The sequence below is a fragment of the Hyaena hyaena genome, unplaced genomic scaffold (assembly GCF_003009895.1).
Source record: "Hyaena hyaena isolate Hyena2069 unplaced genomic scaffold, ASM300989v1 scaffold_339, whole genome shotgun sequence".
NCBI classification, from domain to species: Eukaryota; Metazoa; Chordata; class Mammalia; order Carnivora; family Hyaenidae; genus Hyaena; species Hyaena hyaena.
This window is the reverse complement of record NW_024080971.1, coordinates 1,332,068-1,348,372: the sequence shown is the minus strand read 5'-3', so window position 1 is coordinate 1,348,372 and position 16,305 is coordinate 1,332,068. Positions and strand designations below refer to the sequence as shown.

Here is a 16,305-nt window from a genome sequence, read left to right as displayed (position 1 = left end):
TGGCAAAGGTGAACACAGTGCCCGCACCTGCTGCAAAGTAACTTGCTACTCCACCCCTAAGACAAAACCGTCTGCCAAATGAAAGCTTCCACATTGCAGGGTATTTCCATACAGCACCAGATCTGAACGGAAAACTGATTCACTCCTTTGGGGTTTTAATGAAGTACTTTCAAAAACATCAGCCTCGACCGCTTCATTATACATGAACCTGCCGCGAATCTCTCCCCCATATCGAGCTTTGAGAATGGAAGGATGTCTTCCCAGCTGCCCCGGGAGCCCCTGGTGGCTGTTCTTGGCAGATTATGGTGGGATTTGATAGATGAAAGCAAGATTTTCACCCTTACACTTGAAGCCTCAACCAGTTTAGTTTTGAACGATGTGCTAAATGATTAAAACAGGTACTTTTATGCATCCAATCCTGTCTTTATATTAATTCACACTAGGATTTCGGGATTAGCACAACAATCACCAGAAAATAGATCACTGCTTTTGAAATGTTCTTTTATATTTCAATTATAGCTTAGAACAGTTTACAGCACACCTGGAAATTTGCCTTCAAAAGAATGTTTTCATTTCGATGTTTAATTTCCAAAGGCATTCTTGTGCCGAAGTTCCCACTCCAGCTGGCTACTCCATCAGTGGTATCATAGATCAAATCCCTGCCACAACCCTACCAAAATCTGTATGAAAAGTTTTGATTCTGACTTCACTAGAAAACCAGGATGTCCTTGCCTGCTTAAAACTACAGACCAAAACACTCTCAAAGATATTTTCAAATGCATGTACTTCCAGATGGGAGCACTGACTTCCTCAGCTTTGTTCCATGATGTTTTAAAAACGTTTTTATTTATTTTTGAGAGAGAGGTAGCACGACCAGGGGAGGGGCAGAGAGAGAGGGAGACCCAGAATCCGAAGCAGGCCCCAAGCTCTGAGCTGTCAGCACAGAGCCCGTAGCAGGGCTCGAACCCACAAACCCTGAGATCATGACCTGAGCCGAAGTCAGATGCTTAACCGACTGAGCCACCCAGGCTCCCCTCCTCCATGATGTTTTAAAGGGCAAGTTTACACAAGGAATCTATACGTCTCTTGAGCAACAGAATGCCAACACACAGGACCAAGGTTATAGTCCCATCGAGTTGGACAAATTGCTTGAGTGAATTCTGACACTATTTTGTTCACTTCTCAGCTTTGGTGAGTCAGGTGGTTGTTCTAAAACAACTGATGACATAGAGGGAATGAAATGTGGCTGAACAGGAAGAAGATAGGCTGTGAAGTCTATTCATCTCCCGGTGCTTGCACTCACTGTCTTAACAACTCTATACAGGTTCCCGAGGCTCAGAGTGTCAGAGCTCTCTCCTCTGTAAAACGGGGACGATGACTACAGCTATCGTGCACAGGCTATGAGGGGCATCAAGGAGATCACGTCTGTCCACTGTGCGCATGGTACGCGTAAAGTAACTATTTCAGGAATGATGCTTTCTGTTGCTGCTGCTATCATTATCAATCATCATCATCATCATCGGTAAACAAAAGCACGCAAGCCTCAAAGATCTTTTTCATCAGCGCTCCTGGTGTACCTATAAACCACGGAATCAGAAGACAGAGGCCACCTGGAAGATAAATGAGAAAAAGCAGGCAAGAGTAGAAGCTGGAAGGCCCATAAAGAACATAAAAACCTGAAATATGTAAGAAGAAAATTCATCACAAAATAGTGGCTCCCCTCAGATTTTCTTTAGTCTTACAGGTGTTGAGGGAACCCTGGAACATCGCTCTGATGCTGTCCTGGAGGATCTATGATGCAGGCTTAAGCTAACTTTAAAATGAGGTAATCTGGATACTTAACACGCTCTCTGAAAAGGGCCCAAGGCAGTCCTACACTACAGTGAATTCCGTATGGACACAGTGTTGTATAAGGGTAGGCTACTACATTGCGGGTGGCTAGGAGTAAGTCTGCATATAATAAGTGAGGTAATATATATACACACAGTGACATGCTATGTAATAGTATTTTTCACTGGAAAAGAAGCCCTTTTATAAGCCTGGGTGGAGAAAGGGAGGGACAAGCTTTACAATTGCTTAACAGGCCAACCATGAATTGTTAACTTTCACTAAAAGCAGCCCTGACATTTGAGGGCATAATTTCATGATCCATACTTCATTCAAATACCAACATTCACTCAAATTAGGAACATTCAAATCATAAGTGGTCCACATTAACTGCATAAACATTCTATAGTCAATTTTGCCCAAAAAAGTTGTTGCTTTTTCCAGAGGACAGAGACTATTTGAGCCAGCCACCTGCATTTACCCAGTGAAGTAACTATATTGCCACAATAGTACTTCTCACAAAATGGAGTGTCCAGCACAAGGCAGAACTGAGAGAGCCAGGTAACCTGGAAGATACAGTTCCTACCAAAATGGCCAGAAGAACCAATTTCAGAAGTGCTGAATTCAGGGGCACCTGGGTGGCTCAGTCGGTTAAGCCTCTGACTCTTGATTTCAGCTCAGGTCAGGTCATAATCTCACGGTCTGTGAGACTGGGCCCCACATTGGGCTCTGTGCTGACAGCGCAAACCCTGCTTGGGATTCTCTCTCCCTCTCTGCCCCTTCCCTGCTCACGTGCATGCTCAAAAGCACTCTCTCTCAAAACAAATAAACATTTAATTAAAAAAAAAGTGCTGAACTGAGTTATCTAGCAGGAAAGAAAGTCCATTTATGAGACCCCTAACCCCATACTGTTTTGTGAAGCGATGCCCAAAGTCACCTTCTTGATTCCGAGCCCACCACCCCCACCCCATTCTTCCTCTAGCTAGATCCCTGCCCTGGATGATTCAACAGGGAAGAAAGACGGTATCTCAAAGTTCTAAGCCTGCTCTATTTAAGTTTACGATGCAGCACGAGTTTATTCTGCCACATCTTATACAGTGCCTTTCAGGAAATAGCATCAGAAACTAACCTCACTTAAAACTAACAAGTGCGCCAATCAACTTCCTGTGTATTAGCCAAGGGACCAATAATTCCATCAGGCCCAGCTGAGATCACACCAGGCTGGTTCATAACCGACTTGACAATTTCAACTCCTGCTGAATTCGGAAAGAGCTTCCCTGCTAGCCAGGGCCACGTGATTTAGGAGACTGTGGTAGATGATTCCAAAGAGAAACCACCTCTCCGTGGCCCAAAGGACCCCTTCATATTGCCCAAGTACATACCCCAAACACTTGTGTTTAATCTCTGAAGCTCCAAACATGAGCCAGGTCCGGCGAATCCTCACAATACCTCTGCGTGAGCTATACATCCCATTTTATTTCTGCGGTTTTCTTTAGAAAATGGGTCTGGTTACCTTGAATTCTGCAGTGAGCTCACTGCAACGAACACCAAAGAAGACAGAAGAACGGGTTCCAAGGGAGAGGAACCCCAATCTGTGAATTAGTGACTAAAAATGTACTGCTAAGAAACAGTGTAAGGAAAGACATAATAACATGACATTTTCATCAGAGTAGTTTCCTGGTCCATTTAGTTTGGAGGTTTTCATTTTCACACGGGAAGCATAAATGTATTCACGCACTCAAAAATATGCTGGTTTTGTAAGTGGCAGATTTGAGTGTGAATATTTTAGTGCCAAAATAAGATCCAAGCACCAAGAAAAAGATTCTAAGAAATAAAGGCCTTTAAAAATAGTTTGAGGGTGTTCTGATGTGTTTGTTCACTTATTTGCAGAGACAGTGGATTCCCCCACACGAGCTATGGACAGGGAAAGATTTTTTTTGAGGATTTTGCTTTTCCAGTTTCATGACCAATGACGCATCTTTCATGCTATCTGCAAGGGTTACAGATGCAGTCTTGGCAATTACCAGGGATTAAATCCATGATCTTATCTCAAGCATTTTGAAGAGTTAATCATCCAGAAGCAAAAGTTTAAAATATCTCACAGCACGCTGTAATTGGTTGCCTGTCATACCCAGCGCTTCAGCTGTAAATTAAGAAACGGAGAGTTGGTGTGCCTCCACATAAAATATACAGGCATTAAAACTTTCACTGAGGCATGGAAAATACTTCAAAAGATGACTATAAGCAGGCTCTGAAACAGCACTTCACGCTATTACATTCCAACAGCTTTGGAAAATAAACCACTATACATCAGTCGGCTGACTGTAAAAAAACAACTTGTGTGTAATCAACCTCTACTCTGGGTAGGTCTGGGGTTTCCGGAACTGACATGTCTGTAATTAACAACCGCACCATCTTCATTTTCCTAGCCAGTCTTTCACAAAAGTATAGGAAAAGACACTGCACAGTAACATGAGCCCAAGAAGCAAACCTCATAACCAAGAAAAAAAAAATCACCCTTCTGAGACTGTACAGCTCACTCAAAATATACAAAAAGATGAAGGCTTACAAGTTAAAATGGAGAAATTATTTCACCTACAATCTCTTATATCTAGACACTGGTGCCAGGTTGCCTCAGAGAGCGGATATTAAGCCAGTAAGATTTCGCATTATCATCTTTATAAAGACACAAAGCAATATAAGATTCAAAGACCAGAGATCTCTCTGGAAGTCTTCTTCAGTGGATTCTTAATCAGTGTTATTTTAGTTCTCTGCAAATAAAAACGTACATGTGAAGCAGGCGATAAAATACAACACAATTTCCACAATTATCAGACAGGGCTAGGAAATGAAGTATTCCATTTAACCGATTACTTTTATAATTGTACATTACATTGTTACCAATGCCCAAAAGATTAGCATAAAATCAGTTAGTTAAAATTCAGTATCTTTATAAACTCTAGCTGTTATGAGAATAGCAAAATGTGGGACATTTCTACTGTAGCCCATCACTTGGCATAAATCACCTTTGAGTTAAAACGAAAATATATATCTACAAAGGAACCAGGGGATAAATCTGAGGAGAATCACCCACCCTATGAAATGATCAGGGATTTTTTTTAGGCTCCTTTAAAACCCAGAGCTGTCAGTTTAGTCTTGAGACAGGACCAAGAGTTATCGAATTCACCATTCTCAAGAATAGATTCTCTGTCCTGAATAGAGTTTAACTATGAAGGTACCTTTGGAAATTATTTATCCTTCCTCCATCCATTATTCTCTAATTAAAAGTAGAGTCAGGAGTATCCCTAAAGAAAATAATTCTAGCAGATTTCTACATTTTATTAGAACTCTGTATATTCCAATAAAATTCTTAATATCCATTATTACTATTAACATGGCCTCCTTTCCATTCTTAGAAGAGCACTGTTTAGTAGAGATATAATGTAAGCCACATATTTAACTTTAAATTTTCTAACAGCTACACTTAAAAAGTACAGAGAAGTGAGGGGTGCCTGGGTGGCTCAGTCAGTTGAGTGTACAACTCTGGCTCAAGTCATGATCCCATAGATGATGGGTTCGAACACCACCTCGGGCTCTGTGCTGACAGCTCACACCTGGAGCCTGCTACGGATTCTGTGTCTCCCTCTTTCTCCGCCCCTCCCCTGCTTGTGGTCTGTCTCTCAAATATAAATAGAAATGTTAAAAAAATGTTTTAAGTACAGAAAAGTGAAATTAATTTTAAATTTCATTTAAAATAGTGTATTCAAAATAGTATGCTTTCAACATGTGACTAATTCAAAAATGATAAGATAGTTTAACTTTTTTTTATTAGAGCTTCAAAATCCAATGTGTATTTTACAGTTACTGCAAATCTCAATTTAAACTAGCCACACTTCAAGTATTCAATGGACACATGTGGCCAGTGGCTATCATACTGGGCTATACAATCTTAATAACTATTCAAGGAATTGAAAGATTTTTGGCTCAATGTATGATCACGGTTTCTAATAATTCAAGCCATCTAAAAATGAAACCAGCAGATTTATAAAAGGGTAAGAGCCCAATCTTTGACAGTGTGTGTCAGAGTCCAGAGAGCCCATGTGGGATCGCCCAGAGAAGACCGCCATATTGAGTGCTTCCACGTGCCAGGCTCTGTAATACTGTGGCAACTTCAGAAAAACTTACTCTCTTAATCCTTCCAACGACTCCTGGAGGTTGCTACTTTGTCATCTCCATTTACAGATGAGGAAACTGAGGCACAGAGCAGTTAAGTAATGATTCAAGGTTAGCCGGGTGATAAGTGGCAGAGGCAGGGACTCAAACTCAGGCAGTTCTCATCACCATGAACCCTGCTGGTTCTCTGTGCAATTATTGTTTAAATATGAGAATTGGTCACAAGACACATTATTTTAACTGTTTCTTATCCCAGGTCAGTGGATCTCAGGCTGTATTGGAAGGCAGGAAGGGCACAAGGAGACTGGCTTGCAGATACCCAGTCCCCCTGCAAACACAACAGCTGCATCTCACATACCGAAGTTCCACTTAAGATCTCATTTGGAGAAATGGGTGACATCCATTAATCCAAACATGTTTTAACTATATCATTAGAATTCCAATTTTCTGAGCCTCATCATCTTATTGTCTTTTCCTTAATAAAAACCCGTTGCCAGAAATTCATACCTAATTTTTTTCTGAACTTGAAATAATTAAAAAAATTTTTTCCCTGAGGAGTTCATTTTAATTCCTGTAGCCAGGATTATTGTCAAGTTCACCCAGCTAGCACCTGTCACCCCAATCCTCATTCTCTTTCTGCTATTTGTTTCTTGTCCTAAAATGCAAGGTGTTTACATTACACTCTGCCTTGAAATCCTTAGATGTCTCCCCATCTCATGGCAGCATTTTATTCTCCAAACAATCAAAGAGGATTTTACAGAATGCTAACATAATTGTGAAACACTGAGTTTAAGACCTAAAAAAAAAAAAAAAGAAAAAAAATTGATGGAGGTATTTCCCAAAGCATTTGACCTCACTCCTTTTCTGCCACTACACATGCCTGGGAATTCGAAGGGTGGAGGCAGCCTGGCTGGGGATGGGGAGCCCAGTCACCGCCAGCAGGTCGCCCTGCCTTAACTGACGTGGTGGCCCCGTCTGTAACATGGATACGGCCAGAGAAGGCCCCTCACAGAGTTGAAATGAGAATTAGATGAACTGATATAGGGAGAGTGCCTGGCACAATACGTGGCGATAAAAGGTGGCGATTTATTTTAATTCTTCTTGGGATGCATTCTAGAAAGTGTCCTACAGGACCCAGTTAAAACTCCCTGGCTAGATACATCACACCCTTCAAAAGAAGACTCCCGCTTGCCTTTATACACTCCTACCCTCCCAGCCAGGACCTCTCCGTACCCCCCACCCCCCGCGCACACACACACACACGCACGCACAGACAGATCAGTGCAGAGTGAACTCTGCCCTTCCCTGAAAATTCCACGTGCTTTCCTGTTTCTTGTACCTCAGCACGGGCTGTTCCCTTTGCTTTGTTTCTTGTTTGTCCTATTCTCTAAGCTCTAGGGTTTCTGGGATCAGGGACCGTCTCATGTTCGGTGTCCCCTGGGGCTTGATTGTATTTGCTGACCCTATGAACCAGGCCTGGGCCCTCTAAATGCCATTTGAAATGGCAGGATATTGGCACATTCAAACCCAGATGTGAGCCTCAAAAAGTCAAACATATGGATACATGTCATCATCATACATTTGTTAAAACCTGCAGGACATACAACACCAAGAGTGACCACTAATGTAAGCGAGAGCTCAGGGTGATGATGTGTTCGTGGGGGCTCATCGACTGGAACTCGTGTCCGTCCCACTCTGGCGTGGGGGAGGGGAGGGCAGTGGAGGGTGCAGGAGGCATGTGGAACTCTGCTTTCCACTCAGTATTGCTATGAAACGGAGACAGCTTTAAAAAATAAATCCATTTTTTTTAAATAAATCCATTTTTAAAATGATTAAATGAAGTGGCAAAACACAAATTATAATTAATGTAGATCAAAAATTAAATCAAAATTAATTTTCCTTTCCTAATATAAAGCTTTTACAAAGTCTAGGATACAACTACAGAACACTTCTAAATTTTTGTTTTTAATGTTTGTTTATTCTTGAGAGAGACAGAGAGAGAGAGACAGAGCACGAGCAGGGGAGGGGCAGAGAGGGAGACACAGAATGTGAAGCAGGCTCCAGGCTCCGAGCTGTCAGCACAGAGCCCGCCGCGGGGCTGGAACCCATGGACCACGAGGTCACCACCTAAGCAGAAGTCGGACACTTAACTGACTGAGCCACCCAGGTGCCCCAACTACAGAACACTTCTAACGGCAAAGCCAAATATCCACCAGATCTGGTTTCCAAGCCTTAATAAAGACTCAACAGTGTGTTGTATTTCGGATGGATTTCCACTTGATCCTCTCAAGCTCCATCAACTCTACTTGGAAAATGACCCAAATACAAAGAAAGTCAAGTGAGTAGAGCAGCCCGTGTGCCCGCCCCCTCCTCCTCCTGCTTCTGGGGAAAGAACACACTCCTCCTCCAGGTGTGTGTGTGTCAGTGAAGAACAAAGTAGAGGTGGCTTGATCTCATCCTCTCCTTTGAAAGGAGCTAAGTATTGTTTCACAAAAGGCCATACCTTCAATGTCAACTGTCACAGAACAAAAGCGTACAATTAAACAAAAAAAAAAGAAAGTGATTTGCTCTAATGTGAATGCACCCATTTAGAGCATGTCAAAATAAAGCCAGCATTAAATGTCAACCCCACCTTCACATCAGAAGATCAATCACGTTGCAACAGACACTTGACAGCAGAATGTAGACTTCACTGCTTTGTCCTTTGTGACAACACAGTTGTGCGCTAATCCGGGTTTGACCTTTGCCCTCTCTCTGAGAGAAGCAATACTCTGCTGAGAGTAATTATTAGCATCTGCATCTCTAGACCTGCCTCCCCGTGCACCTTAGACTCTGTCTGGGGATTCACAGAGATGCCTTCTTAGCCCCCAGAAATGGCACCTGTTTTCTCATCCTGGGATCTTCAAAACCCCAATTCCCCTGGCCCTGGATGGCCTTGCTTTCTTTTCCACCTGCTGAAGTCCTGTGCATCCTTCAAGTTTCTACTCAGAGAGCGGAGGCTCTGTTCATCCTTCCCTGAGGCTTCCTCTCCCCTCTCAGGGCCACATCGGTCAGTGGCACAGACTGCGTACTGCACAACTCAAAGAAGAGCTATGCCTTTCAGGGCTGCACCTGCATTGCATTTTAGTATGGATTGCATTCAATCTTGGTTTTTTTTTTTTTTTTTAAGTTTATTTACTGAGAGAGAGAGAGCGTGCACATGCGCGGAGGGGCAGAGAGAGAGAGAGAGAGAGAGAGAGAGAATCCCCAGCAGGTTCCACCCTGTCAGCACAAAGCCTGATGTGGTGCTCAAACTCACAAACTGTGAGATCATGACCTGAGCTGAAATCAAGAGTTTGACACTAACCGACTGAACCACCCGGGCGCCCCTGGATCTCATTCAATCCTAACTGCTTATGTAAATGCTGGATTCCCCTACTCATCTGTGCATATCTTGAAGACAAAATCATACCTTTTCTATCTTCATTTATCAAGTCCTAACATAGTGCTTGGCACATTGCAGGTGCTCAAGATTTTCTTCAATGAAAAAATTTTAAGGCTCTCAAATTGGGACAGTTGTAAATATTAGATGCAGCACTATGCATTTTCCACACTGTATCTTTTTTAATGTTTACAACAGTCCCATAAGATAAGTAAGGTGAGTATCATCATTTCCACTTTATTGGTGGGAAAACGGAGGCCCAGGGAAGCACTGTAACTTTTCCAAGGACACCTAACTAACAGATGACAGAATTGTAATTCAAACCCAAGTCCAAGAGGCCAAGGACTGAGCCTATAACTCCTTCAGCACATGCTCCACCACCTTCCCAGTGCATGCAAAGAATAGATACTCCACCGTGAGTTATGGAGAGTACTCAGAAGTGGAACCGCGCATATCTTTTTTAAACAATCTAAAACTAACATTTTCACAAGAAATTCGGACCAGTCTTCTAACCAACCAATCTTCAGTATTAAGGTTTTTCCTTTACGCTCAGGCACATGCATATTTTTAAATATGTATACCCCAGTGTGTGACTCATACGTCAGAAGGGACCCACCACGAACCGGCCAAGGCGGAACACTTTGCATGTTTATTCTGCTGGGCCAGCTACCGAGCTACATGTAGCTGTGGGACAGGAAGTTCTTTCCCTATACCGGAAAAGAAACTTCAAAGGAAGCTCTGATCACAGAGACCAAACTATAAATATGAAGACTGGCAGGAGACAGAAGCACTCAAGTGAAACTGTCCCCCACAATATGGCAGCGGGCCTGCGGGGGACGCCAAGGGGAGAGGAAGAACTTCTCCGATGCCAATTCCCTTGTGCACGTGGAGGGAGGTGGATCCTGAGGGAGGTGGAAGACGTCAAACACCATCACCTCCAGCAGGCACCGTCCTCCCAAACCAGCACCCTGAGGTAGCAATGTTGTCAAAGGGTCCAGGACAACCACAGAGCTTTTTCTGCTCCTCAGATCTCAGGGATTTGCAGTCCCTTCCGCTATGTGGCAACCATTCAATCACGCCACCTGAGTCACTGGCCACTCTGTCCCGGGGCTTTCAGGGTGCATATGTGTGTCCGTGTCCGTGGTTCTCACAAAAGAATTAAGACAGGAAGACCCAGGACTTGCTTCTTATAAAGGACATCAGCCCCAGGAAAGTCCCTTCTAGAGAGTGATAACATGACTGCCTTCATGGTCAACCCTGGCTTTGTTTAAAGCCGAAAGGAGTCTAGGGGCGCCTGGGTGGCTCCGTGGGTTAAGTGTCCGACCTCAGCTCAGGTCATGATCTCACCATTTGTGAGTTTGAGCCCCCAAGTCGGGCTCTGTGCTGACAGCTCGGAGCCTGTAGCCTGCTTCAGATTCTGTGACTTCCTCTGTCTCTCTGCTCCTCCCTCCCCTCCCCTGCTCATTATCTGTCTCTCTCTTTTTCAAAAATAAATAAACATTAAAAAGGAATTTTTTAAAATAAGTAAATAAATTTTAAAAGCCCAAAGTAGTCTCAGAGAGCATAAAGAAAATGAGGGTCATGAAGAATCTTGAAAGAAACAAAACACCCATTTTATAAGCACCCACAAAAAGCCTCGCTGGTCACGCTGGCCTTAAATACTTTTTCAATTTCTTCCCCTCTTTGAAGAGGAAAATATAGACACAAACACACAAAAACTAAAAGCAGCCGCATCCATCCCCTCTGTGGGCGTTTTCTCCTCGATGTGCAGCTGCAAAACCCCAGCTACCCAGTCCATGGTTTTAAAGAGAGACCCTGACTTTGGATGTGCCACGCCCTCTCCCCAACCCTCCTCATCAGAGGGGCCAATGGGAAGCGGCCACACCCTGCAAGCTCTAGACAGGTCCTGACTCCTGGCCGCATCTGAGCGGGCTTCCTGATCCACTGAGGCTGTGAGATCAAGGCCACGCCAAGGACAACAGGGTCCTCTTAAACACGAGGCCGGGGCTGCAGGCACAGCAGGGGCCAAGGGACAGGGAGCCAGGCCCCAGAGTGAGTTCTGGCTCAGACCCCCGCCCACGCCCACCATCACCTCTCGCAGCTCTAGCCTCTGGGCCACGGCTTCCAGGCACTCCTGCCCGGTGCTCTCCACCGACAGCGTGCACTCGATCACATTGCTGTCCAGCAGGCGGATCCGCGTCACAAAGCAGTTCTTGCTCAGGACGTTGTAGCGCCGGGTCCGACGGAGCTTCAGGCCGAAAGGCATGGCTACGTGGCCCTCGGACGCCGCCTTCCTATCCTGGCGCCCACGCCCTGGAGATGGCCTCAGCAGCTTCGTGTCCGGGTGATGACACTGCCACACGTGCTCCTCCAGACGCCGAGGAAGGTGTCCATGCCCGGTGCGGCACTCCGGGGGATCGCTGCAAACGGAGAAGCGGCAAGGGCATTAGCTGCAAGGGAGACTGCAGATGGCTATGGCCTATGACCTGCATGCGGCAGCACACGCCCCTGCCCCCCTACGGACAGACGGATGTCCAGATCCGGGGACCAGCAAGTTCTGCAGCCCCCGAGCCTCTTGGTGGCGCCCATGAGCTCTACCTGATCTTACAAGAAGGAGCTGATGAAATACATTTCAGTGGCTGAGGATGGGGAGGGCCAGAGAGATGAAAATAACTCATTAAAGACGCAAAGTCAGATGGGAGGATGGCAAAGTCAGAATTCAAACCATGTCTATGGGGACTTGAATTCCCATGCTTTTTTTCACTGGACCATCCTTTCTACTCAAGAAAGCAGTAGCGGTTGAATCTGGACACTGTTGAACTTCTGAAAAGATCATCTGATTTCAACCTCATTAACAACCCGATGGCATAGGTTTTATGATCCCCATTTTACAGAGGAAAGAAGTGAGGCTCCGTGATTTAAGTGACTTGCTGATCCTGAACTTAGAATCTTGTTCCTTCTCGCTCTTTGCAACACTGCCTCTTTCTTTACATTAACATCATTTGCCTTTCCTTTTAATATCTGTTATCTACTTTACACGTTTAGAATGGATGATAGAAAACAGAATGCACTTTGAATGGAAGTCAGCAACGTTTTACATTTAAAGAAGTTTTAAATATATGAATCAAATGCATTTACTATCACAACTCTGTGTTTTTCTTCACCAAATAGGCAGTTAGATGTGCAGAACCGCCCTACTGTCATTTTGTTCTTTTTAAAAAATTTTTTTAAATGTTTTATTTATTTCTGAGAGAGAGAGAGACAGACAGTGTGAGCAGGTGAGGGTCAGAGAGAGATATACAGAATCCGAAGCAGTTTCCAGGCTCTGAGCTAGCTGTCAGCACAGATCCCGACGTGGGTCTTGAACCCACGAACTGTGAGATCATGACCTGAGCCAAAGTCAGACACTGAACTGACTGAGCCACCCAGGTGCCCCCCTTTTTCTTTTTCTGTCATTTTGTTCTTTTACAAAAACGCTTGATGCAAAAGACCTTGTCACCAAATTACAGATAAGTTAACTTCCTAATAATGAGATGTACTTACACCCTAACAGCCGGCCAAATTCAAGGGACGGCACTGCCATGAAGAACCCAAAAAGAAAACGACAGCAAAATGGCTTTACTGTTCCTCACTGGACCTTCTTCATCATTCTCTTTCAAAGAAGCCAGAAACGTCCAGACAGTCTCTTTGTTCACCTCCCTCTTCTCCATTAAGTTCAAAAGGCCATCCCTTGCTCCTATGATTGTTGCGTTCAATTCCCTAAGTCGAGCAGGTCCAGCCCGTCTTCACACCTTTCATCCACAGAGTTACCTCAGAGCCACCTGACACTGAGAGGGGCGACTATGAGTAATATTTACAGGAATTCCTGAATTAATAAATAAAATGGCTTTCATGTTTAGAAACGACTCCCTGTCGGGACCCTGGGCCTCACAGAGGTTGTCAGGGCACAGCCCTACAACAGAGCAAAACATTCTGCCCAGACTCCCTCGGCCAGTCTTTGATGCCTGCCCTCTGGCACATTCCATAGCATGACAGGTATGCTTTATGATGGCTTAAAATACACATGCTAGAGACTGCGGCTTGGTAAAACCTATTAACATTTCTAAATCACTTTGTATTGGCAGACTGTCATGTTTACCTCTCAGGGACACCAACCTGATGATCTCCTGATATCTGCAGCAAAGCCTCCGCAGGGACCCACCCAAAAAAGCAAAAAAGGAGAGGCGAATTCAAATACAGAGCCCTTAAGAGTTGACTACTCACACATTCCCTCAACGTGGTGAAGCCACGGGGCAGAAGACACCGAGATTCAACTCACATATTAACCAAGGAGCCTCAAACAGAGAAAAATATTTGCTCTGTGGGCATAAGCCACACTTCTAATCCTGGGCTAGGCACTTTACGTCTGGGTGTGGCTCACCTTAAACACCTGTGAAAGAATGTGGCTGGCTGGGTATACCTTTATCCCAGCCACTATTAAAAACAGTCCCTGCTATATAGTCTATAAGACGCCATCCATAATGCAGTTAGTGAAATAAAAAGTACACTGCCCACCAAATGTACAGATAATGCAGTTTTTATAATAAACAAAAACACAAAGTACTGGGAAAGAATGTACATTCACTAAAATGATTAACTGTTAAGGCTACACAGAGATGATATTATACAGAACTCTCACTGTGTATTTTATACATTTCTAAATTGTTGTAACATTTTACAATCACCTTATATCATTTTTTGCAAATAAGGATTAGCTTAAAATAGACATTAGCTACTAAAAATGGTATGTCAGAAGCAACATCTGACAATCTGGTGATATATCTCCTAGAAAATACCTGGCTATTTTAAGGTTTTTTTAAACTATTTATTAAATCTTCAATTTGCAAGGAACCTGCCAGGTAAGGTATCCACAAGAAAGTCATAAGAAAATTGGTCTGAAAAGTCAATGTCATGACACAAAAATATTGAATGGGAGCAGGGGGGCTGTTGGAGGGGGGTGCGGTGCTCTAGAGTAAAAGAAATGTAGGACTTACAAAAAAAAATGCAGTATATGAACTTTAATCAAATCAAGGTTTAAAAAGACAGCTATAAAAGACAGGAGGCCATTAGGGAAATTCGAAGTAGCGAATAGAAATGAGATGATATTACTGTATTATTAATAATTTTCTTGTTTTTTTTTTAAATTTTTTGACAGAGAGTGAGAGGGGGGAGTGCACAAGCAGGGGAGAGGGGCAGAGAGAGAGAGAGAGAAAGAGAGCCTCAAGCAGGCTCTATGCTCTCAGTGCCAGAGCCCAACACAGGCTTGATCCTACCACCCTGAGATCATGACCTGAGCCGAAATCAAGAGTCGGATGCTCAATTAACGGAGCCACCCAGGCACCCCTCTTCTGTTTTTGATGGTAGAACTGTGCTTGTGTAAACAAACTGCTTTAGGAGATGCCAGTGGGTATATATATCTAGGGGTAAAAACTGTCATAATATGTATAATTTACTTACAAATCACTCAAATCCCAATGCACACATATACAAATTCAGAGTCGGACAGATATGACAAAACATTAACGGTTTTTAAATCTGGACAGTGGGTGTACAGATATTCACTGCACTGTTCCTTCAGCTTTTCTGTATACCTGAAAATGTTCATAATCAAAAGAAGAAACAAACAAACAAAGACAACCCTCAATGCCGGTGCTAAACACAGTCCTTACAGCTCGGTTGAAAATGCAACTGGCTCTTTCAATGGACTTCTCTGATGCCTCCTGTCAAAGTATTCTTTCTTTGTCTGAACTCCTACATCATTTCTGCTTATGGTAACATAACAATCAAACTTGTGTTACTAGTATTAGCACGGCTGACTTTAAACTCCTCCAGAGCTGGAGACAGGTTTTCTGCATCTTTAACACCCCCATCTTTCACCTAAATTCAAAGTTCATGGCATTTATGTCCAGAACTTGTGCAGTCATGGAGCTGTGCTTCTGGAAAGAATTGCCAGGCACTCATTTATGACACCCTTGACCTCTAGGACAGGCCACACCTGAATGATTCCAGGTAAACCATCTGTGTGACACTCATCTGTAACAACAGGGTTAGAGAAGATGAGCTCTTAGTCTCTTTCGGTTTTAACATTTTAATAGTCTGTGAATTATCTGCCATGTTTTTTAAAATGTTTATTTATTTTGAGAGACGGCACATGTGCACACGCGCAGGGGAGAGGCAGAGAGAGAGAGAGGGAGAAAGACACACAGAGAGAGAATCCCAGACAGGCTCCACTCTGGGATCTATCCCTTGAACCGTGAGGTCAGGACTTGAGCAGAAATCAAGTCTGAGACTTTGCTGAGCCACCCAGGACCCCCAAGCCGCCAAGTTTAAACTCTCAAAGAATCCATAGCACTTGTATCATGAGCCCATCTCCTAACTATTTATAGTGCACACAGTTCTACAATACACCCAGCACCCTGGGGATTTTAAACCTAATTCCTCTGCTTTGTCCTTGATAGATAGAGAGAGGGAGGATTAAGGTATGCTACCAGATGGGGGCGCCTTAGTGGCTCAGTCGGTTAAGCATCCAACTTCGGCTCAGGTCATGGTCTCACGGTTCGTGGGTTCGAGCCCCATGTCAGGCTCTGTGCTGACAGCTCGGAGCCTGGAGCCTGCTTCAGAATCTGTGTCTCCCTCTCTCTCTGCCTCTACCCTGCTTGTGCTCTCTTTCTCTCAAAAATAAATAAACATTATGTAAACAATGAATCATGGGAATCTATCCCTGAAACCAAGAGCACACTGTATACAACGTATGTTAGCTAACTTGACAAATAAATTACATTAAAAAAAAAAAAAAGACATTCTGGCACACAGGACAATGTGGATGAAGCTTGAAGACATTGGGT

At 43.8% G+C, this 16,305-nt stretch overlaps 1 protein-coding gene across 1 annotated transcript in view; it reads right to left on the bottom strand.

Moving 5' to 3' along the window:
• PTPN14 (protein tyrosine phosphatase non-receptor type 14) overlaps nucleotides 1-16,305 on the bottom strand; it is a 171,202-nt gene that overhangs the window by 94,208 nt on the left and 60,689 nt on the right. Inside the window, exon 2 of the mRNA XM_039249513.1 lies at nucleotides 11,514-11,841. Coding sequence (XP_039105444.1) covers nucleotides 11,514-11,687 — 174 coding nt within the window. The 5' untranslated portion in view covers nucleotides 11,688-11,841. The remainder of the gene's footprint in view (nucleotides 1-11,513; nucleotides 11,842-16,305) is intronic.